Source organism: Microplitis mediator, chromosome 7, assembly GCF_029852145.1.
Source record: "Microplitis mediator isolate UGA2020A chromosome 7, iyMicMedi2.1, whole genome shotgun sequence".
NCBI classification, from domain to species: domain Eukaryota; kingdom Metazoa; phylum Arthropoda; class Insecta; order Hymenoptera; family Braconidae; genus Microplitis; species Microplitis mediator.
In genome coordinates this window covers 9,631,913-9,658,601 of record NC_079975.1, presented here as the reverse complement: position 1 = coordinate 9,658,601, position 26,689 = coordinate 9,631,913, and the positions used below count along the sequence as shown (strand labels likewise).

The window sequence follows — 26,689 nt, the reverse complement described above, 5'->3', positions numbered from 1 at the left end:
CGAATTAGATTAAATATATTCTGAGTAAAGGACATAAAAAATATAACAAGACATAAAGCGAATTTTAATAATTTTCTTTTCATATAAATCTCTTTTAATTAGATTTTTCTTTGCGTTGGTTTATTTTAATGACTTAAAAAATGATACAGATTTCAATTGCCTGTTTTATGATTTTAGTCAAGGTGGATTATAAAATGAATAATTTAAAAAATAATAATAAATTATTCAATTTATATGAGAGTTAGTCAGATTATTCAGATTACATGAAAACATTCATAATTTTATAAAGTTTTTATAAAAATTCGTATAGGCTTATAATATTAATATAAAAGTTAATATATTGGAAAAAAAAATATTGATGTAAGAGCAAATACCGTTAGGTTGTAGTAGAACCATCCAAAGTTTAAACAATCGTAGATTAATATAGCGATACTTTATTTGTGTAAAGTTTAGATTGCTATATTACTCATACAACCCGGGAAAAAATGTTTTTATAAAAATTTAGGAAGTTTTGTAAAACTTTATAAAATTTTATTCAATTTTATAAAATATTACCAGGCCATTTTCATTAAAAAATTTTATAAAAACATGAATGTATATCTATATAGTATTAATATTGAATTGTTTTGAATTATTTTTTTCAATCAGGGGTAACAATTATTTATATAGATAGTTGATTTAATGAAACATTCCCGGGAAAAAATGTTTCATTAAATCAACTATCTATATAAATAATTGTTACTCCTGATTGAAAAAAATAATTCAAAACAATTCAATATTAATACTATATAGATATACATTCAACATTGAGTAAATCATTTTCTTAAATCAGGGACGGCAATATGTATTGCAATATTTAACAATACGTATTAATATATTCATAATCGAGATTGCTAATATATTGACCATTCGGATCGCTAAATCAACAATTCGAATTGCTATAATAGCAATTTACACGGAGAAAAATGTTGGCTCGAAACCTACCAATTTTTATTATGCTGTCGACCAAACTTGAAACAGAAAGGAAAGCATCCAAAAAATTATTATGCGTATACGAAAAATTATTATGTTGTATCACAATACTTACTACGCGCGAGAAACTTATCGATAAGATTTAATAACAACTACTTTCATACATAATAAATTTTTGGATGCTTCACTTTCTGTTTCATCTTTGGTCGACAGCATAATAATAATTGGTAGGTTTTGAGCCAATGTTTTTCTCCGTGTATAGAAATCGTTAAAACAGCAAAATACCAAGTATTGGAAATATAACCAAGTAGTATGGTTAAATTAACAATACTTTTATTGAAAATTGAAGATAGTTAACGCAGCAATCTATAGTATTGTCAATTTAATGATACATTATGTCAATTATCTACCATTTGCAATACTTCAAATAGTCACGATAACAACATATTTTTTTAGTGTAAGATTTCATATAAAGTTATATGTAACTTTATATAGTTGCAAGATGAAGTTTAGTACGAATACATATAATCGTATATGCGATTATATATCATGGTTATTCGGGGTGTACAAATAGTTCAAACTTACGAATTATTCGTATGAAATCGGATTGAACTATTCGATTCGATTTTGGAATGTAATAATTCGAATTTATCGAATTATTTCAAAATTTAAATTTCGAATCGGATAGTTATACTCGATTTAAACACTATTCGCACACCTGTAATGGTTGCATAAAAGATTATATAGTCATAAAGCTCTTAAAGTCAATTAAAATTCATACAATTTAATGAGATTTTTACAACCGTTTTTATCATTTTATATAAAATTCTATTGAACATTTTGTGCGCGCACAAAAAATATATATCTTGGCAAAATAGCATATATGCGGCTTATATATTTTTAGTATTGTCGAATGTTTATGCTATTTTTCCGGCATACATATTCTCGGATATAAATTTTTTCGTATAAGAGTGAACTTGAATGGATCAAACTCAAACCGCTCAGAATAATATATATTAGTAGATGATATAAAAACCGGAGATCATTAAAATTTATGTTTAATTATAATAAGTTTCAAGAGACTTGAGTTGAAACTTGAGTTACAGATGAATTGTTCTGCAGAAAGTTATTCATAAGTACTGAGAAGGCTGTTAGAAATAGATGGCAGATAAAAAAAAATAAATGAACGAGCAATATTGCTCAAAGCAGTAAAATATTTCTCTTTTGTTGAATGATTGCTGTACCAAGAATTATTTTTTTTAAATTTTAAATAAACGTATTGTAAATCATTTGACACGATAATTTGCTATTGAATTGGTGACGTTTTATTTAAATATGTCTAAAAAATATATAAAATTAAAAATAATTAAAATACCGGCGCGTAGGTCTATTATGTACTTTAAAAATATATGACTTCAAGGCTAGATATATGCGCGTGTAAATGTATATATACATCTATAATTATATGGTTATTAAATTTGATAATTATTCAAAATAATTTGAATATTTTTAATAACTTTTAAAAAATTTTAATTGCCCATACAATTTATGTGATTTTCTTATTACTCAACTTCATATATAATAATAATAATTTATTTGTTTAGCAACAGCTATTTTACATTTCTACATAAAATTACACAGTATTAAATTTTTAGCGTCAATACTCCTTCTTGATAAAAATTTTTAACAATCTTTTGAAATGAGACATTCTGTTCTCCAATTTAGGACAATTTGGGAGTTTATTATAATAATCAAAGCCTTTGTAGGCTATACTTTTTTCAGCAGAATGTGTCCTTGTCAATGTAATATCAATCGAAATTTCGCTTCTATTATTATGACAGTGCTTATCGTTCAGTTTTATGATATTCTCAAAAAGATACTTTGGCGTCTCATTTACTATCAATTTATGTATCAAAATGCAGTAGTTATATATCATTCTTTGTCGTATATCCATCCAACCAAGTGCTTCTATCATACTCTTGATGCTTGTATATCTATTTACTCCTAATACTAATCGCATTCCTCTGTTTTGAACTTTCTGCATTTTGTCTAATAGCTCTTGAGTATATATATATATACTTATATATATAGATTAACATCATACTGCTACAATAATCAAAGTGTGGAATGGAATAAATAAAAATTAAATGATAATAAAGCAATTGAATTTCATATAAAAGAAAATAAACAGGAAAATGACAATAGTTGAATGCAATTTGATTGTTAAAAGTAATTTAGTATTTAGGTCTGAAGAAAGAGGTACACAGATAAATTAAGTGATAAATTAAATAGAAAGTGGATTCAGAAAAGTAAGTATTTTGGGATTATCTTCTATCCTGATAGAAAAACATTCTCAATTCTAGTGGGTTAGCCTATATAAGATTACAGCAATCTAAATGGCCCGACGTATAACTATTTCGTTTTTAAGACAGTACTAAATTTACGTGCAACAGTCGCAAGCGTAGATGAAACTCGTTGCCTTTATTCAAGAACAAATAATATAAATTTTCGCAATTGAATTATGTGGTGTGTATAAACAATATTTCATTTATGATAACAGCAATAAGTTATGATTGTTGATAAGATATTTTTTTATGGGAACTAAATAATTAATTGAAATTTGTCGTTCACGAAAATAATTTAATATTAGTAAGAAGAGGAGAGAAAAGGGAACATGAGTCCATTAAATATTTTCATAAAATAAAATTTGAATCAGAAAAATCAAACCCTTGAATTTTTTTCAAAAAGTTTGAAGAGGCAAAATGGAACTTCTGAGATAACTCGGGGCACGAAAAAATTTTAAATTAGCTCACAATGATTTTATTGGACAAATTTATATACAATTTCAATTAAATAAGCTGGCAAAAAATTTTTTTTTGGTTCTCTACGTGTGTTTTGAAAGATAAGAAGTTTAAAAAAACAATGTTTTTGAATTTAATTTTCCTGAAAAGACTTCTTTCACCCTTTCTCTCCCTATTACTGTAATTTACCATTATTGAATATTTGATTAAATTATCATTTATCTAAAAATAAAACGGAATATTTTTTCACCTTGTAATTTGATTAAATTTTAGATAGATTTATTTGTGTTATCTATGAATTAAACATTTAAAATTTATTTTTTAATAAAAATGGAAATTAAGGTGAAAATATAATAATACTAAAATAAAATGTGTGTACTATTAAGTAAAGAATTTACACATCAGTGGAATGTTCGTGCCAAGTTGTGGTTTCACGCAAGAACGTCTGCATGGTGCAAAGTATTTTTTTATTTTTTTGCATTCGTCTACTGTTCACAAACACAGTGTGAGAAGAGAGCATGAATAGTAAAAATTATAAAAAGGTAGGGAAAAGATCTATATATATTGAAAATAAAGTATCTTTGCTTTTCGATAAATATATCTTGTTACAATCACTAATTGCAGAATTTTTCCTTTTTATTTTTTTAGCTTTTCACTGTGAAAATTTGAAATTGAAAAAAAAAGGGGGGAGTTATTAGCTTCGGTCCGTTTTTTGAAAATCGAGTATTTACCAGATCTCGACTTTTTGCGGTCCTAGAAAACTATTCTGACGATTTTCAGATGGACGTCCATCCGCAGGTCCGTCCGCGCGCGTGTGTGTGTGTGCGTGTGTGAGTGAAGGGTGTATGTAAACTTTTTTTCGTCCGACGATAGCTTTGGAACTAATCAACCATTTTGAACGTTTTTGGTGGCAATCGAAAGAGCTTACCAAGACTAAGAACCATTTAGATTTTTAAGTCGATCGGTTGAATAGTTTACAAGTCATGCAGAAAATAAAAATTAAACAAAAATATATTTTTTATCTAAGTCTCAACAAACTCGTTTTATTTCCGCAAAGCACGTACAAATCGGTCAATTGGATTCAATGATATCATCGGACAAAAATTTTTTTTTTTCAGCGAAATGTATATTTTTGTTCAACAGTTTCTTGAGCTCAAAAGGCTTTTTTAATCAAAAGTTTACCAATAATAATGCTTTCGAGTTCTCTGAGTTCGAAAACAGCGGTGAGTTTTGAGATTGGTCCATGAGGTCGTTTGTTTTACAAATTTTGTTATTTTAATTCATCCACAAACATTTAATTTCAATGGAAAATAAAATAACATGCGGTTATAATAATAATTATAATATTAATAAATATTATACAATTTAAAAAGCAATATGCAATGTTTTTAAAAGATTAATTGCGTAAATCACAACGAAGTAACATATGGTATAATTAATTATTGAAAACACGATTCGGTTAATCGATCTTTTTAATTATAATCAAAATATAATTAATGTTACAGAACGTGGATATATTAAAATATTTTTAGTTAAAAAATTTTCCGTAAAAAATAATAAAAAATAAGCTGCTATAAACTAAACTGATCAGTATAATAAAATATAGATAAACCGCAACGCTTCAACAAGCTTTTAATAGGGGTGTGCGAAGTTAACGATAAATTTAACCAATAATACTTAGTTATACTCATACTAATTGCGATAATATTATAGTATCATATAATGCTCATTGATGATATGATATTAATTAATACCTATTGTTACTTTTTCAATAAAAATTATTTAGATCTATTAGATCGTTTTCACTGGGAAAAATTGTTTAAATCTACCGAGATCAGATAAGATTAAAGTAGACCTAATATTTTAAAATTTTTATCTACATTGATGTTACTATATCTATTTAGATTTACTCAGATATATCTAGATCTCTTTCAATCTGAATTTGTTTTAATATCACTCGCATTGAAAGTGTGAGTTTCAATCCCCTGTTTTAGCCGGTTGAAAAAGCCCGTTCCAGACAAATGTGATTTAGCGGAAAGAAACGGATCAGTTAACTTTTGACTTCATTTCATCTCTACCAGAATCGCATTCGTTTTTCACAAAACTCTAAATGTTTACGTTAATAAAATAACTAACCAAACTGACAATTGTGTTAGGAAAATTTCGAAAAAATAAATTGATAATAGTATATTACACACCAAAGGAAGAAAGTACACGCACATAATTCCATAGCAGTAACTACCTATAAATTTTAGGTAACGATGGGACACCTCAATTTTTGATAAAAGTTTATTAAAATATACGCTAAAAGATAACTATTTTTACTATACCACAGAGTAATAAAATTTTGATTGATCTAAAGATCTATTACTATCTTTTAATATTAACAATAAAAAAATAACTAAAAAAACTATGTTTTACAGAAAATTTAAAAATTTCAACTTTTTTGATACTTTGTACGACACAACATAGTTATATGATCAAAAATCTTTGAAATTCGGGTTGGTTCGAAAATATTCTGCTTTTTTCGTTTATTCTAGTACTGATAGTTTAGAAATCATAACATGATGTATCGAAACGTATGCGAGCATTCTCTTAATTATAATTTTATTTTATTTTATTTTTTACGAATACTTTACCAAATATTCTAATTTAACAAAGTCGATTCCGATACAATTAGTAAAAATTTCTAACATAAAAATTAATCTGTTGCTGTATGAAAATAACAATGCACATTGTAAATTATGTTTCATGTAATTGAAGAATTTCTATGTTATCGGTAGTTTTTACCATAATTCCATACTGTCCTCATGCTACGATTACTGTCGTAGTTTTTCTAGAAATTTCTTAAGAATGAAGTACCGTGAAATTCTCTGAATGTAGGATATTCTAACCCACTATGATTAGGACGCTTTATTTTCTTCGAGGGTGTGTATGCTATATTTTATCAGATTTGCACCTGAAAGTTTTAATTTTTGTCTCTGTTTGGAGAAGAATAGCGCATCAGCTAATTTTTATCACTTGTCTTCTCATAAGAGAAAAATATTCAACTTTTTTCCCGCTGAACAGGGCAGGAGTTTAAACTTTCAGCGCAGGTACGGTGAAAAGTATGTTTTGAACCGAATTTCTTCCTCGAAATTCGGTAATTATGTCACAGTGTATTTCTGCAGCTTATTTATTTCATTTATTCAAGCTATTAAATTTTTCTAACAAAAATGATTTTTTGAACGAAAAATTTTTTTGAAATCTAAAATATTTATGTGATCTCAATCTTTTTATCCCACTACTGTCCTATGGGCAGTAACGGAATACTGTATTTTTTAATCATCATTTACACATAGAATCTAATTTTAAAATGAAACACAGCAATAGCTATTACTTGCATTTACATTGAGTGTATCCACTGTAAATGCAACTGTAAAAATAAGTGAAGACTGTGAAAATACCTGTGGATATTATAATATGTACGACAGTATAGACAGTATAGCACAACATTTAAGTCCATATATGTCGACTTTTAGTAAGAATAGATAATTTCAAATTTATAGTCACTTTATTTAAATCCAAGTTGTATGTGATTTTAAAAATGTTTGTTTATATTTTTCATTAATAACAAAATAGTCAAGTTTGAAACTTATTATTTTGAACAGTATTTTTCATCAAGCTAATTAGTTTTTAGTTTAATATTACATTAACAAACACGATTATACAACAGATTAAATTTATTGTGATTCAGAAGTGATGATTCAAAAACTATTTTTCTTAATAAAAGCTTAACAGGAATTCAAATGAAAAGTTCTTCAAAGCTGGCAGGAAAAAGTTAGCTAAATAAGCAGTTTGTTTCTATGACAACTTGTAGAAATTTTATGATTCGGTAAATATATACTATAAATTCAAAAGTTGGTTTCCTTAATGTAAGAGTGACTACAGAGTTATAAAGATACGCCTACAAGATTCTTTTAGAAAGTTCACCTCCGCATTTAAGGGATTACAGCGAAGAACCTATATATATATCTTATAATATTTTTCATGTAGGTCACTCAAGTCTAAGTCTTTATCAATATCAAGTTTTCAAAAGCTATTTGTACTTTAGGGAAATTTCTAAAGGATATAATAAGAGAGACTTAAAAACAAACTAAAATAATAATGGCTTATTATTTAGTTACAAATTACATAAATTAAAGTAGATAGATAGTATTAAAAAAGTATACATCAAAAATGAATTTTATATACATAAAAGATACCAAAAGACGATACAGCATTTCGACTAATTTGGATAATAACAGGATAAATTTTTTTCATATTTTCAGGATATGCTGACAGTAATAAAAGCTGATCCTTAAAATTTGAAACTTTTCTCAATTAGTTTGCGAATAAACGAAAAAAAAATTATCCTAAAAATCGACTGAACTAATGGAGCTTAAAATGTAATTCTTTTCGGGCATATAAAAATTCTTAGGAATAAAAAATCATAGCTATAGAATATCATAAAACCTTAAAAAAAAAAAGAATGAAAAAAAAATTTCTATGCTTCAGTACGACGCGTTTAGAATAAAATCACGAAAATATTTTAGAAGCTTTTAAATCCTTTTTAATAAAACTTTTTATTTTCGTTTTTTATTCATTCCAAGTACCATTTCATTCCCGGTCTCGCCCCTACATCATTTTATGGTTATATCTTAATTAACGATAATAGCTCGTTAATTAGTGGGTGAGTTTATTGTTGGATGATGGTTTTACCATTAATCACTACTGTGGTATAATTATCACTCTTTTATTGTCTGGTTCAATTCTGCATACATTCACAAAGGAACCAACAATGATTAACTGCACTATCAAAACCGTACTGTCTATAATACTATTTAATCCATCCAATCTATTGAGAAAATTACACTGAAGCTTTTATGTTATGCTATTATATATAATATTAAGTAATGAATATAATGTTTAAATCTTTTGAGCAACTACTTCTTTTTTTAACACTCAATATGAAGACTAGATTTTAAAATCTGTCTAAAGTGTGAATATTTTATAGTTTAAAAAAATGTAATTTTATTTGGCCATAGGACTTATGTCCCCTGACAGCCATAAGACAAAATAATATACAGAGTGTACAAAATCGGTAATTATAAGTAATGCAAATTTAAACTTCACAATTTAAAATTAGGTAACCAAAAAAAGAAAAAAAAAATAGAACTATCAGTTACAGCATCGCTTCAAGATCTTGACTGAGTATTTCTCTGGCTGTACTATGTCACCATAGCATTTTAAACGAAAATAATTTCTCCGTGTATACAACTTATTTATAGTTTAATAAAAGTGACATTGCTTACTCAATACTCTCTAAAACTGAATTAGTGAAACTATTTGCTAGTGAATTTCGCTAATTTACGTTTAGAGAGTACATAAACAAAATTTTTTTTCATCTCAACTAACGATAATTTCGCAAGCTCATCGAAAGTTATTGTAATTATTTTTTTCTGTTTTGTAGATTTTAAAAGACTTACACCCTCATACTCTGATCGGAGTTAACATATTTCGCATGTACACTGTTCAAACACCACTAAGTAGCACCGCTACATCAGTGTGAGTTCATTTCAACACCGTTTTTTTACAGCGTAAAACAAATTATTGTCTAGTAAAAATTATCCACATGCATCATTTCCAGATGACATATTTTTAAAAATATTATTTATGAATATAGCAAAAACCAACCTATCAAGATCAAAACCAAAGTAAACTTGTGTCAACATTAATTATATAGTCTGTCAATTTATATTCTGAATTAATATTGGACTTATCTCGATACTGTATTCAAAATTAATATACGCGTAGCACCATTAAATTGATGAGCTGTTAGTGTAATGATTATAATGAACTAGGTAAATGATATTCAGGCAGCAAGTATATATATATATATATATATATATATATATATATATATATATATATATATATATATATATATATATATATATATATATATATATTTATTTATGAATATATACATACATATTTAATTTATATAATAATAATAATAATATGCTTCATAATTTTACGTGAGAACAGAGCGATAAAGTAATAGTAAGAGATGAATATTAATGAAGTAATGAAAGTTGTTATTTTAATTATTAACAATTATTTAAACGAAAACTTTATATATCAACAAACTAATCGTCGTTATTACACTTATATTTAAAAAAAAAAGCTCATTCGTATATTCTGTAATAGTTAAATATTTTAAGCTACTTTACTCCGACCTGCGAAAAAAAAAAAATTCACTTTACTAAAAAAATATGTTTAATATTTCAAGTACACTTTGCAGTGAAAATGAAATTCTTCTTATTTTGCTGCTTTTAAATTTCTTCCCTTTCTGGATATAAATACCAAAAGTATTACATTATACTACGAGTCTTTAAAATAATAATTCTGCACTTTTAACTCAGAAGGTTTTACAAAGTAATTTGTTTTTATGGATTATAAATATACAGTACTTTTATGAAAATTAATATTACAAAAATGTTTTCTGGACTTATATATATTTATTTTCTTTAACATTCCATAGCAAAGAAAAAGCCAGTATACAAATTGATAAATTTTGTTATTTGATTAGATGAATAAAAAAAATTATTTTACATGATTGCAATAATTATCCTGATTAAAATTCGCGTGGTATAAATAATTAGATTAGTATTAATGCGTGATAATAATAGACAATAATCCACCAGCTGTTATAAAGGGTGATAAAATGATTATTATACACATAAATGTGGGGAATATAATCGATTACAGGTAATCAGCAATAACTCTTTTTCATATAAATAAATAAAATATCTAAAAATATATACTTACAAATAGAACAACGTTATATATATGAAGAACATATTTGAGGAAATTAACGGAGCAGCAACCATCATCTCGAGTTCTAATTCTGGTTGAACTACCAGGTAATCTTTCCGAGCCTTTAGCCATGTTCAAACCAATTTTTCTGTTATGCAAATAACCGTCCTTTCTCCAGTCTTAAATGTCACCTTTTCATAGCACCTGTAATTTAAAAATTTTAAAAAATCACATTAATTGAAAATCTTTATAGTTAAATATAAATATACACAGAAGAAAAACAATTCTTGACTGAAAATAAATATTCTTGATTCAAGAAAATTTTTTGGAAACCTCGATTTTCTTGGATAAAGAAGTAATCTTTTTTGATCAACACAAATTTTCTTGGCTCAAGAAAATCTTGACTTGCTCTCCGAAAACGTTTGTCTTCAAAATATTTTCTTGACTCGAGATAAATTCTCTTTCTGTGTAGATATTGAGTTATACAGGGGAGGGGCGGGGGGCAAAGTGGGCCCCTTAAGGAAAATAATTCTGATATTATTCATTTTTTTTACGCTTTTACTTCTTTTAAGACCCTTGATACTTATTTTCACTTCATTATGCTGCGCCCATTAAAATTGAAAAAATCGAAAATTAGGGGCAAAGTGGGCCCTCCAAAAAATTTCGGATTTAATATTTTTTATTCTTTACACGTGTGATATTTGCAAATTACTACAAAACAATTGTATTTTAATAATATAAAAAGTAATTTTAATAGTCTGCTGCGGTATAACTTTAAAACGTAATTTTATTTTCTTTAACTTTCTTAATAAATTATATTTAATAAACAGTTTTGATGGTCTATTTTAGCCCTCATTATATAAGAAATTTCAACAAGTTTATGATCCGTCCGAATTTACGGGCGCATAGAAAATGTTCAGGGGCCCACTTTGCCCCCAGGGGTCCACTTTGCCCCCTCTTCCCCTATATATTATATTGTTTATTAATATATAATATATTAAGTTAATATATAATATATCAAGCTAACATATATAGTATATATAAATATCAGAAAAAAAGGATTTTTTTGTACGAAAAGATTTTACTCGCTCCAAGAAATTCTTTGCATTATAAATCGAAAACGAAAATATTTTTGGGGCGAGAAAAAACTTCTTACACCAAGAAATTTTTTCTAGTCTTAAGAAAATTTTTGTTTTTATTTCACAATGCAAACTTTTTCTTGCGCCAAGAAATCCATTTTTCTTTGTGCGAAAAAAATATAGTTAGTTGTAATTTTTCAAAACTTTTTCACTGAAATTCAATTCCCGTTTCTAATCAATTTATTTAAAATTAATATTATTCTCAAGTCTGAATAAATATTTATAGTATTTTGAACATAATTTATTTATTTCTGTATTAAATTAATCATTTTTTAGTTTTATAACTCAAGCCTTATTTAAATATGTTCTCATACATCATAACGTAAATTTTTATCTCGGTATTAAAGATAAGAATGCATTGCAGTCTGTAACAAAGTGATTTATTGTTTTTAATATTTTTCAGAGTTAAAAATGCTTTTTATTTTTTTTTGTTTTTTTTTTTATATGATTAATTTGAATTCTCATATCTTGTGATTAAGGAGTGGTCCCTTTCCACACTTAGCCAGTATAAATATATCTAACGCCTCTTTGAAAGTTGGCGTGAAACCAAAGCTATATACATAATACATCCTGAGCAATACACTTGGTGACATCGAGTGACATATAGGGCCACGAAGTACATTTGTCTTGATGATAGACATATGCTATAAATATTTCAAGTGTATAAAAACACGATAACATGAAAGAATATTAAATGTACTAGTTGACATATAAGTTTTCAGATATATATCGAGAAGATTTCGTGATCTTTTGGGACTAAAGTTTTTTTTTTTTTTTTTTACGAATTCATCAATAACACAATTATTTCACTATTAACTGCCGCGACTAGTTGTCCTCGGACAAAATGACCCTGACAAAATAACCTCAGCAAACAAAAAACCTTATAACAAAGTATCCTGTTCAAAACTAGGCTGGTATTATTACGAAAATTATTTTTGAAGATGAGAATATGTCCAGACTAACGAAAGAGCTAAAAAGGTTTCAATTTTTAATCATAGAAAATGATGACAATTTCGATTATTATAGTGGTTATCTTTACGATGACAATGCCCGCACGAAAAAATATATATCCCGGAAAAATAGTATAATATCCAGCTTATATCTTTAGTATGGTCGCATGTATGCTATTTTGCCAGCACATATTCCCGGATATATCTTTTTCCGTGTCGGTGATAATGACGTTAATTATATTGATAAACATGATGAAAACAATAATGACGATCATCATCATCATAATGACGATCATCATCATTATAATGACGATGATCATGGTGGTGGTGATGATAATGATGATGATGATGATGATGACGATTATGATGATTATATTGATAACCATGATGATGATGATCATCATCATGATTATCGTGGTGATGATGGTCATGATCACTTTTTTGTAAGTTTAAGAAATAAACTAAAAACTGTGAGATTTGTTTTTGTTAAGGTTGTTTTGTTACGGAACAAATACCGAATATTTTTTTTTTATTCTATTGAAAAAAAAAAATTCAATACATTCCGTGATTAATTAATATCTAATTTATTAAAATTAAAATAAAAAATTATTCATCGAGCTTTCGTGTATGATATATTTTTTTCAGTAGTTATAAATTTAAAACTTCTTCACCCATAAAAAATGAACAAAAACATAGAAAAAAGTAAATATTGGAGAACTAGATTGGATGTAGTGCAAATATTTTTTATATAAAATATATTGACTCAAATTCCTCTTTAGTTTGTATATCGCTCCAAGCAATATCCGTTAATTAGATTCAAGATACATAAACTGGTTAGGGTTTTAGTTGTTTTGTTTTTTTAATTTTACTTATTTAAATAATAATTTAAGCTTGTATAGTTTATTATTATTCATTATTATTATTAAATATATTACAATCACACTTGATCACTATTGTACAAAACTTCAAACGATTCGGAATTTTTGCTTGTGGCACATTGATAAAATATATAAATTAAAAAAATTATACCCATTTGTAGATATGAATATTAATATCATTTATCTGGAATTAACTAGCATCAGATGTCACTCCGATAAAATAAAAAATTAAAAAAAAAAAACAAACAAAACGTGCGGGAATTAAATATGTGGTGAATCCGTTCGAACCAAACGATTCACCGGTTTGAACACGACTGATTATCGTGGACCTCAATCCGTTAATGCGATATATGAACACTAATTCAGTTCATCTCCATGTCTGTCAATCAGGTTTAGATCTGGGTTTGAGTGTAAAGTATGACAGTGATTCACTTCTATGAAATATTTACATAATTCTTTCATTTTTTATTTTACTTCATGTATATGAATATGTGTTTTTTTTTATCATGGAAAAAATTTCGCGAAATTCATGAAATTTAGAAAATAATATTTTTCATCTAAAACATTAAATATATTTGGAAACAGCAAAATCGCTAAAAATTTTTGGGATTCACAGAAAATTGGATAAAAGTATTTACTGCATAGTAAAAAATATTGTGTTAAAATCAACATAATCTGTGTGCTACTATAAACGGTCCCCACACAATATCTGTATTTTTTTTAATACAGTATTTAATCGAATGTCAACACTAAAAATTTGTAATTAAATTTCAACGCAAAATTCGAGTAATAAGAGAAGTAAATTCAACACTGTTCGAATGTCAGTGGCGACACAAAAAAATGTTAATTTTTACAGTTATTTTTTTGGGCCATAGATATTCATTAAATACAATTTATATATTATTGTAAAGTTATCTATAGTGACGACAACTATTATTTAACAGTGAACTATTTTTTGACAGTAAAAAATGCTTTATTAGAGTCAAGATTTAAAATAAATTACGTAATAGTTCATACCAGTTGTAAATAGTAAATCAATTACTTTCTTTTAAAGAAACAAAGACACATTCTTATGTAACGAAAAAATAACTATTAACATTTCATTCAAAATTATACATAGTTGAAAATTTTGTGTAAATTATTTGACACCATCAAGTCTAAATTTAACTAAAGTTGAATGTGTGATCTGATGTCAACAAGTTTTAAGGGTTACCTGACCGTTGATCCAAAGACGATTGATCCCCGACAATTGATTCTTGCGATAATTGATCCACCGATAAAATATACTCACACACATATAAATGTGAAAAATTACGCCCTTTTTTCACTAATTTTGTGTGCGTGTAACATAAAAAATATACTCACACACAAATTTTTCACATTTATATGTGTGTGAGTATATTTTATCGGCGGATCAATCGTCGCAAGGATCAATTGTCGGAGACCAATTGTCGGGGATCAGTTGTCTTTGGGTCATCGGTCGTGTCACTAGTTTTAAACCTGTGTTCATTTTAGAGTAACACTTCATAAATGTTTATAATTTAAATTTTTGTTCTAAGTAACAGTTTAAAAGTGTTAAATAGTAGATCGATTAAAAATTTTAAAGCAACACAATCAAATGTGTTGATTTAACAAAAAATAATCAACGCAAAAAATTAAACGTGGATTGTTTCTAATACAGATACATAATATTTTGTTCTGTGTATGGTTTTAATGATAAAGTATAAATTTTCACGATTAATAAGTAATTAAATTATTCATTTCACGATATTCACACCGTCTGAAATAATAAAACTTGCACACAAATTTTTTATGCTTATATTTTTATTTATATTAAAATAAATAAATAAAAATCCCACGAATACATTTAATGATAATGAATAACAAAATATATTCGTTGTTTTAAGTAATTTATTTTATACTGAAACTGTTTATTGAAATCTTTGTTACGATAAACGATTGCATACAAACGTTACTCTTTCTTCAAGGTCAAATAACTATTATCATAACAATAAATTTATCATTGTGACAAGTTTGGATTATACGTATCATTTAATTAATTCAAAATGCATACATAACATCCGTACTGAAATTTTTTTGAATTTCTGATAACAGACATCTCCAAATAAAATTAATGAAAACAATCCAGATGTTTTCGATCTTTACATTTTTTATTAGCATGCAAGATAAATAACGTATACTTCGAATCTCACCAGATATATTTTAAAATAATGATATAAAATAGAGATAAAAGACAGAAGAGGACTACTGGTTTCGGACATGTTAAGTACCTGTTTTAGTCACTTTAAGAATTTTGATAAGGTGATTTATATAATACGCAAAAATTTCGTAGACGTTTCGATCGTATTCAAAGATACTTGAATTGCACTTATTATACAACTAGTATTTTTTATATTAATTTATATGAGGAGATAAAATCAATGAGATGATTCCAATAAATCACGAAAACCGTTCCCATAATGTACAGAAATGCTGCCCAGAATATTAGAGAAAGAGTTCCAATAAGTATATAGGGGCCGTTTTCGTAATAAATATGATAAATTTTTTTATAATCTGTAGTAAGTAGGTTATTAGTATTGAATAATAAATACATTTGAACTAGAAATAAATAACACCGTAATTACAAAACCGGAAGAAAAGCGAATAAATGAATCGTTTAAGATACCGAAAGATCTGATGAAAGTTCCGAAGTCAATCGCAGACTTAGCTTCAGCTATAGCTGGACGAGTGAGGCATTGCGATTCGAATGGGCATTAAATAACCATTGGCTGCGTTCAAGTTTACTGTCCAGCTGTTCTTAGCAGAATTTGAACTATATAATCCCTCGCAGATTTGAATCACGGTGGAAACACGGTGGGTTTGTTCCATTTTACCACTGTGATTACGCGGTGTATCCACCGTGATTACACGGTGGCTTGAACACCGTGTATACACGGTGTTTCCACTGTGATTACGCGGTGGATACACCGTGGAAACACGGTGGTGAAATAGCACAAAGCCACCGTGGAATCACGGTGGATACACCGCGTAATCACAGTGGGAACACCGTGTATACACAGTGGTCAAGCCACCGCGTAATCACGATGGATACACCGCGTAATCACAGTGGATACACTGTGTATACCCGGTGGTGAAATGGAACAAACCCACCGTGTAACCACAGTGGATCCACGATGTTTACACTTTCACGGTGTTCCCACCGTGATTCAAATCTGCGAGGGATGCCAAATTACTATATTCACTAGTGGAATTATGTTTCATACAAATAAGTATAGAGTATAGTAAATTATACTTAGAACTATTCAGATTTTAGCAAATCTCAACGCAACCATTGAATCCGAACATTTTATTGAGTAGAGAGCATTTGTTATCAACATACTCCTGATATTTGGATTACATACCGATATTTTGATTTAAATATCCACTTTCAGAACGCTTTCTTTTTAACGAAATTACTATTTTCTTTACAATACTGTGATCTTTTCCTTTATTATTTTAATTTGAATCAGTGGAATGTCCACTAATTCATTCAGTGTTCTGAATTTTCTCTGGTTAATCAGTGAATTTTTAGATCACTCGTAGGTATATAAGTGAACCTATCTACAAACGATATTCATTAGAAAGGTTTTATCCTTATCATTATCCAATTACCTTCTCATACTGATTCTCCTGTAAAAGTGTAGAACGCTTTCACAGGAGAATTAAGGTTAGTTCTTTATTATTTAACCATAGAAATTTAAATTTAGTTAGAAAATCAAATCCAGAAACTTGATCGAATATCGATGGGATCGGACCTATAACTGATCAGTCAAAGCTGTTAAGAACCTTTCTGAGCACGAACAACAAGCGGTGTAGGGAGAGTTTAATCGAATTGGTACCACAATGGCTTTCTTTCGGCAACAGATTAATTATTATTTAACCTTAGAAATTAACCATTTAATTTGATAATCGAATCCAGAAACTTGATCGACCAGCGATGGGATCGAATGCCTGACTAACTGATTTATAAGTTGATTTAAATACTTACCAGGGCCACTGTTTAAATCAGTGACGTTTTACGTAAAATTAGTGAGATTTCATCGGCAATTGAGTAGAAATCTCATTAACTTGAATTGAGAAGATATGTGATGGGTCCAGTTTCCATTCTTATGGAAACATTTTCCATCTTACAGTAGGGTATCGTTAGAAGACTATTAGTTTCTCTCTCAAACTATCGCTATATCTGGTGTATAAAAAAAGACAGCAAATAGTCTTATGACGAGTCCCGACTGTATGTAAGAATAATTTCTATATGAGTTAGAAACCCTTTTCATAATGGAATCCATAAGTGCATAGACAGTAGGGTGATTCAAAAAAAAAATTTTAATTTTTTTTTTCGCTCTTACCTCCTGAAACGTTAGTGGTTGCCGAGAAAAAAATCCTCCCAAAAGATGGGCTCTCTAGCTCAACTCTAAGAGGTCGCTATTTTAATTTTAATTTCGCATCTAATTAACATGTAAAAATCTACTTTTTTACTAAAAGTGTAATTACTCGTAAGCTGCTAAATATTTTTCGAATTTATACAAAGATCTTTAAAGTTGATTCCTCAAGCTTTCCAAAACCCTATGATGAGTCATAATTATCATAATTAAAACGCCAATCGAAGCTATCTGAATAGTATCGATTTTGTATTTCAAAATGAAATTGTTAATTTTCAATTTTTTTTTTTTTGCTAGCTTCAATTGGGGATAATTTTGACTCATCATAGAGTTTTAGAAAGCTTGAGGAATCAGCTTTGAAAATCTTTGTATAAAATTTAAAAAATATTGAGCAGCTTACGAGTAATTACACTTAGTGAAAAAGTAAATTGTTACATGTTAATTAGATAGGAAATTAAAATTAAAATAGCGACCTCTTAGGGTTGAGCTAGAGAGCCCATCTTTTGGAAGGATTTTTTTCTCGGCAACCACTAACGTTTCAGGGGGTAGTAGGGGGTAATTTTTTTTTTGAATCACCCTAATAGACAGTGCTTATAATTTTCTTTCTGTATAAATCAAAATAAGATAAAAAGTGTCCACGAATGGTAGAGTGTCCAAAACTAGCGCTTCTATTCTATATAGATTAAAGTTGAACACAGTTATTATTATTATTTTATTTTTGTTTTTATATAATAGTTATTTAATGACATATAAACTAACGATGTCATTTATATAATATAAAAGGAAAAAAAAAGCTTAATTTCATTAGTTTATTAAAAGCCGGTATACTTCTTTCAAAGTCCGAAATATATTCTAGTGGAATCAAATTCATTATCGAATACATTAGAAATCATGATTCATCATAAGATCGTGACTCTTGGATATAGTAGAATGATTGATAGTGAATTATAGATTAATGATGTACATATTAATACTGTGAAAAATTCATTGATTCAAATGACATCTGTCTCAAAGATAAGAATTTATTATCTCCGGGGAATTATATGCCATGTCCGTCGTAAAAAAGCTAATTGTTTTATAATGAAGTTCACAAAGTATGTTCGTAATGATACAAAGGCATGTTTACGAAACTTACTTACTTGAAACTGCGCGAAACCTTTACTTATTAACAAAAAAGGCGTTTTATTAAGCGACCTATTAAATAAACGGCTCGAAAAGATAAACTGTTAATTATACAAAGTTTTGTAAAGGCTTATTTTTAAGAAAAGAAAATGTAGTAGAAGCCATTAAACAGGCGCAAATTCCGGATAAAAAATATGTTTCTTCTGAGTAGTGTACATAATAATGCCAAAATAATGGTAATTTATGTATCGAGTGCAACAGTGTATTAGACGTGAGTTGTGATGATTGACTGCCAAGCCAAAGGCGAAATTTTTGTAAGAAATCCTCTAAAAGTACGCCAATGGGCCTATTGGCGACAGCTTAGCTGCCGCAGGCACTAAAGTGCGCGTTATATATGAAACAAAATTTTGTCACAAGATGACTCAATGAGTTATTTTGATATTTTTTACACGCTAACTATAGTGCATGCAACTAAAAAATAATATTTTTGTAATAACAACCGCGAAAGTTAGATTTTAGAGTTATACTTAGTCTGAGTAAAGTACGTGATTCCCGACCAACTATAGTTTAGTCACTTTTCCTCGCACACGTGTGGATAAGTAACTTCTCACTCTCTATGTATCTTTAAATTCCCACACGTCCATGTACGAACTCTACAGTTTATGAGGATTTCTTTTACTTTTACAATCGTTCGCTTGGTGGCATGAAAATCGGATGAACGTTAGCAGTTGATTCATATAAACACACCGATCCTTATTTTATTAAATTGAATTTTTAATAATGAAAATGTTAAGATATTTTTTCTTTCAAATCTAACTTCCGCCGTTGATATTACAAAAAATTTTGTTCGATACGTAATATTCAAAGGTAGGAATCCCGAAAAACTAGGAGTATTCTAACTCGTTTGAAATTGTGATACATTCTCAACAGACCTCGGACGTAATATACAATCTGTTGAAAATGCGTCACAATATCAGACTTGTGACATCACTCCTAGCTTGTCGGAACCCCTACCTTTGCACATGAGTATCGAAAATAACTATTTTTGTACGGCTGACGTCTCAATTTGAACAATTAGGTATCTTTGTTACCCGCTGGCATACATAATATCTATAACTGCCGACTACAGGCACTTAATGGCGTACATTTTGGGTATGAGTTACAAAAAAAAAAAAAAAAAAACATTATGCTTCACTAAAATTACGACATGATTTATTAATAATTGAAAAATTTCTTCTTAACTGAAAGTTTATATTTTTTTTGTCAAGTTTTTAACTTTTACTGTTAACAATTGATAAAGTTTTTTTTTTTTTTTCAAGTCAGCTTATTTACACCAACGATTTATTTTTTCGACCGACCGATTTTAATAAGAGCTTAAAAGATTTATGGCTTTGCGCCCTTCAAATATAAATACGTATATAAATGTTGGAAAAAAAATTTATAAATACTCTATTGTTGATAAATTTAATATTTTTATTTACGAAAATCATAGCTTAAAGAAATTTGAATAGCTAGATTTAACATTTTGTACGTGTCTTCACATTTACCTCTGATAGGATCAAGATTTAATTAACTTGTGCGATTGATGGTTCATCTTTAAGAGTCGTTTGTTTATTTTCTGAGTTCGTATTTATATCATAACAACATACTCTGTAAGTATCATTACGTAACATATTGCTGAGCTTAATCTAGTTACTAATATTACTGTAGTGCTAATGGATAAATCTTGCAAAAAATTGAACAGAAGAACTAATTTTAGAGGTTTAGTATTGAAAACTCGCCAAGTAAATGTAAAGTACTTCAATAAATTTTCCATTTGAAAGTCTTTTAATTTTCATAGCGAAAAGTTAAATATATTATCTTGGTACAATAATTATGAACGGTAGCAATGAACATAAATTAAGAATAATACAAATACACGGGAAGAGAATTATGGTGACCTTTTCTATACTTCAGGTCGAAAATTTGATCTGATTTTAGTCGAAATACATTGTATTTGAACTATAGTCGATCTGTTTTTAAATTTTTATAAAAATTTTAAGCTGTTTTTGATCCAAAAACGATCAAAGACAGACTAATAAAAATAATAGGCCGTAAAAATCTGATTTGAGTCTAGATAAAGACAAAAGAAGGCAATATTTTATGAGAAAAAAATCTGATTTTGATCCAGAGGTGACCTACCCGGGTCGAAAAATGTGGTCTATTTTAAACCAAATAAAAATTGGAATTATAGGACATAGGCTCATAGTTTTTGGGAAAATTTTCCATAACTATAGGAACCATTACTATAATTATGGTAAAAGTTCCTATATCTTACAGTAATTGAATTATGGTAATGATTATCATACTTATGAGAATAGTTTCCACAGTCAAATAGTAATAAATCTTCTATCCACATTGCAACGGTTTTCAGATCCGTATGAGAATTAGCCCTGTATATAATGGTAACCGTTCTCATAATATATGAGAAGTATTTCCATAATATTATGGTAATCATTCTATACTACTATTGTAAGCGTCACCATGTATTATGGTAATGATTCCCACGATGTGTGGGAATTATTATCATCTTAGTATGGTAACGATTACTATAGTAGTATAGTAATGGTTATCATACTATTATGGTGATTGGTACCATAATATATGGAAACAATTCCCATGATGATCTAAGAACTATTCCGATACCGTATAGGAATAAAATCCATATGGATAGGAATGATCACCATAATTTGTATGGGCGCTATTCCTATAATCGATATTTCAAAAAAATCTGTTACCATACGATATGGAAACTATTTTTATAATACATTGTAATTGTTACCGTAAATTTATCTCCGTTTAAAAATAGAAATAAGCAGATATAATATTTATCATTCACATTCCAAATAAATCCAATATAATATTTTATCTTGTGCCTATAAACTCTCTAATCAGTTATGTATCTATTCAGTTAAGCTATATTAATAATACAGATATATTAACAAGGCGTACTGATTTGAATTGCCAGCTAACCAATCAAACCTCTTTTCAATTTGAAGTCAATATTCATAACATTTATAACAAAATCCAGTTAATGTGTTCGATAGCATTATTTTTATGTAGTTGGTCTCTATAAAGTTTGAATATAAACTTTTTATGATTTTATTTTTAAAAGCATTAATAACTTAAGATAATAAAAGTAAACTCTATAAAATTATAATATAAATTTAAACCGTAATTAGATTTATCTCCCGACATTATCTGACAGAAAATATACATAGATAAAGAAATGCGCCCTTGCGTAACACATACCGGACTTCCTACGTTGATTGTATAACCCAACTATCTGATAATATGCACTAAAGTGACTGCATAATTTATCTTACATTATTAAATAATATTTTTTTTATTAATTTGCTCTTTTTTTATTGTATTATAGATAATAATAAATATTTGCTGACATAAGTATAAATACTACATCTCGAAATTTTTTTGTGTTTTAATTGTACTTTTCTCACACCAAGTATATTTTTATCTAACACAATGAAGACCCCCTAGTAAAGCGTCAATTTGTGGCACCGTAAGTTCCCAGCTCAAGTATATCCTCATTTGTTCAATGCCCAACGTCCACGATCAATTTACTGATGAAGCCAATCATCCAATCGTATTAACCTTGCGGGTCACTTTTGCAAATGCCCTCGCTCGTTATTGGCTGGTTCCTGCGTTCAGCAGAAACATTTATGTCCTAATAAAAAATGACTATAAATTATTGAATGCGAAAATCTATAAATTATCATAATTCGTAAGCACTGAGACAAAGCAAATATTATCCATGTAAAAAATATTAAAAAAACAAATAGGGGAGGGTGGGGCAGAGCGGCCCCCCTGAAATTTTGACCAAAAAAAAAATTTTTTTTTTTTCGACTAATTACTATAAATCCGATATGTTTGCGCATTTTTACCCCTACGCATGACATTTGGGGCAAAATGGACAAGCCCAAAATTTTGAAAAAGTGATTTTTTCATATTTTTATCGTCAAATTAAAAAAAAATTATTATAATTCCACATTTCTAGCCCTACGCATAACACCTGGGGCAAAATGGACCAGCCGAAACTTCCGAAAAAATTATTTTTTCATATTTTTCGGCCATTTCTTTGTGTAAAAGGCAAATTTGGTCACTAAAAATTTATAAAAATTAAATTTTTTTTTTAGTTGATAAATTTTTGAAATAAAGTAAAATTATAGAATTGATTTTTTTTTTATTAAATAACAATTAGTAATTGAGGTAATCGAGAGTAAACGATTTTTTACGCTTTAAAAAATTTTTTTCGAGTAATATAAAACCAAAAATAGTTGTCAAGAGAAAGAAATACATTCTTAATGATGAAAACAATTTAAAAAAAAAAAAAAACGAAAAAAAAAATTTTTTTTATCACTTTTTGAAGGGGGGCCGCTCTGCCCCACAAAAAAAAAAAAAAAATTTTCAGAATTTTGGCAAAATGTCCATAAATTTGTTCGAAATAGGACAAAAGTAAAGTGATCATATGGTTGAAAGCCACAAAAAATAATAATTGGCTTAGGGGGGCCGCTCTGCCCCACCCTCCCCTACTTTATATTTCATAGTCTCTTTAGTTATTAATTATATCTAACTATCAATTTAATAAAAAAAAAAAATGTAAGAAAAGAGGGTTGATCCTGCGGGCCAGTACACGCAGAGAATTTTACGGTATTTTTCGCATCAAAAATTTATAGAAAAATTACTATAGTCATAGTAACATGAGGACAGTATGGAATTATTGTTCAAATTATCAATACTGTAAAAATTTTTAAAATACATCGAACATAATTTACAAGGGGCATTGTAATTTTGACAAAGCAACCGATAAAATTTATACCAACTGCATAGTAAAATTAATTAGGTTAAATCAGAATATTTAGTATGCAGTTGGTATAAATTTTATCTATTGCTTTGTCAAAATTACAATGCCCCTTGTAAATTCTGTTCGATGTATTTTAAAAATTTCTACAGTATCGGTAATTTGAACAATAATTCCATACTGTCCTCATGTTACTATGACTATAGTAATTTTTATATAAATTTTTGATGCAAAAAATACCGTAAAATTCTCTGCGTGTATTAAAACTTTACTAACTGCGAGTTCGAAGATATGTTTAACAAAATATTTTTAAATTACTTGAGTTTATATGCATACATATATGAACTATCAAACCAATTGTATATTTGGAACCGACTAGACTAATTATGATAGGATATGATAAAATTATTTGGAAAATCCGCCATGGGGACAAATGCAACAGCCAGATTTCTAAAAGCTCTACTAATTAAAAAATAATTTATGATCTCGAAACTTACGTTTTGGTTATGTTTCATTCGATAGAAGACAATATGATAGTTCCATGATTTGATCTACAATCTATCAATATTGATTTCCTGTTTAGGTTCGAAATAGATATTTACGTCTAAGGCCGCAAAGTGGCGATTTACCGACAATCTAGATGTCGCGATATGAGCCTGAAGTTTGTGGCGCGAATTTGCGAAAACGAGTGTAAATATAACGTCCGAGGTGAAGCCGAGTACTCGATCAGGGAACTAGTACCCGATCACTCATGTATTCGACATCTATATTTAGTAAAATTTAGTAAATATAAATATGCAAATACATGAAGTGATCAAGTACTAGTTCCCTGATCAGGTACTAGGTCTTTGACCTTAAATATTTTCACACAAATCAATTGTAAGTATTTTTGGTTTAGTAAAATGTTCTGATAAAATTTTTTACACAGGTAGGGAAATCCGAAGCAAAATGAGACACCAAGTTTGAGAGATAAAATAATATTGTTAATTGTTTAAAAATGCTTAGTTGCGGTATGAAGAAAATGATCAGGAAAGTTGATCAGCCTGAATAGTGCGGCCAATTTAATTTCAGTAAAAAAATTTTTCCTCAGGTATTTATCATCTAGATTATCCTATCGAAAATTGGAAAAGTTGACTCTGAGGTAAAACAGGCCACGTGTTTTATAAAAAAAAATTTTTTTCTTCTCTGAGACATGAAGTATCATTCTGCCCCAGACACCTACGTAATGACTTATTTTACCCCGGATTTCCCTATAAACAAGCAACTGAAACAAAGCATAACCCTTACACCGTAAATTATCTGTTATAAAAATATAATTAGTCATTAAAATACAAATAGTCAGTTATTCATTTTAAAAGCGTGTCTGTTGTGTATGAAGGTGACTCGTTCGCCTGTAAATTTTTTTCCGCCCATACACTGTTTGTTTCCAGATTTGCTTATGTGGGCGGATTAGCAAAGAATAAAGTACAACGTTGATGATCCAACAGCTTTGTATAGTATAAAATATGTTAGTGCTCACCTTCCATAGTCACATTCGCATCATATCAAAAATGAGACACGCGCAAGTGCGTGTATATGTATCATAGCCACGCGAGTGGTTGCCACTCTCTTCCACACATTATATTATATATTATTACTCTATTTCTTCTTCAAAGCTGGTTTTAGGTCTCTCTTTTCCTCTTATACCTTTAGTAGTCTTCTTCGTAGCTCTTTTAGCGTTGTCCGAACACTATACTACACTGATGATGTACACTACCCACGCTATCCGCTATGTTCGCCTACTACCATATCGAGCAAGAGCCAAGAGGAGTTAACAGTAAGAGTACCCATGAAATTGGATAATGCCTTTCTCTTGCTTCATAAAGTATTTTCCTTTCGATCCGCGCTGCCTGATACATCCCTATATTACTTTAAATTTATAGTGATAAATTTATGCTAAAATTACATTGATAACCAATACATATTACATCTATAATGTCGATTTATGAAATAAAACTGGATTACATTTAACTGCCACACTGAATCAACCATGAAGATATATTTAAATAAATTTATTTAATGCAATGAATGTTCCTCTTTATTTTCATTCTGCCTACAGTTGAATCACTCGTTTATTTTTGCATAAAAATTTAAATGTATGTTTTACAATCTTCAATAGATTGATTTTTATGTCTTATTTTTTTTTTCTATCTACGCTTAATTTACTTTTAATTATTTCCGTAATTGATTACAAATTTAATAGAAAAGTGACTTTAACTAATGACAATTGGCAATGGTAAATGTTTGCATTACAGAACTTATACTATCTGAAGAGATTTTAATTAGAGAAATTATTTGAGTACTAATTTAACTTTGCTAGCATCAGATTATAAGGATTATAAATTCTGAAACGTTATTATTTCAAACTTTTGATTCTATATAAAATGTTAATTTCATTATCTATGTCTTAAAAATTTAGTGAAGACCAGGGCAAAATGAGACATTGTTTTGGAGATGAAAATTTTTCTTTTTTTGTTGGTTAATGCTTACTTTAGGAACGGTTCTTAGAAAATAATGGGGTAAGTTAATCAGCCTGAGCAGTGCGGCCAATTATAAAATTTACAATAAAAAAAAAACTTTTTTTTTTTTTTTTTTCAAGTGATGGTTATTTAACTTTATTTTATTATCAAAAAAATTCAAGTGGGAATCCT

General features: G+C 28.3%; 1 protein-coding gene across 2 annotated transcripts in view; it reads right to left on the bottom strand.

Annotated features, from left to right (window-relative positions):
* The window catches only part of LOC130671363 (CD151 antigen-like), a 122,635-nt gene that overhangs the window by 25,735 nt on the left and 70,211 nt on the right, over nucleotides 1-26,689 (bottom strand). Inside the window, exons 1-2 of one of the 2 annotated variants that reach the window (XM_057475208.1) lie at nucleotides 13,732-13,902; nucleotides 10,626-10,817 (exon numbers count right to left, since the gene is read on the bottom strand). In XM_057475208.1, the coding sequence (XP_057331191.1) occupies nucleotides 10,626-10,745 (120 nt within the window). In that variant the 5' untranslated portion in view covers nucleotides 10,746-10,817; nucleotides 13,732-13,902. Of the gene's footprint in view, nucleotides 1-10,625; nucleotides 10,818-13,731; nucleotides 13,903-26,689 lie in introns of those variants that run through there. The other variant, XM_057475207.1, reaches the window with a different exon arrangement.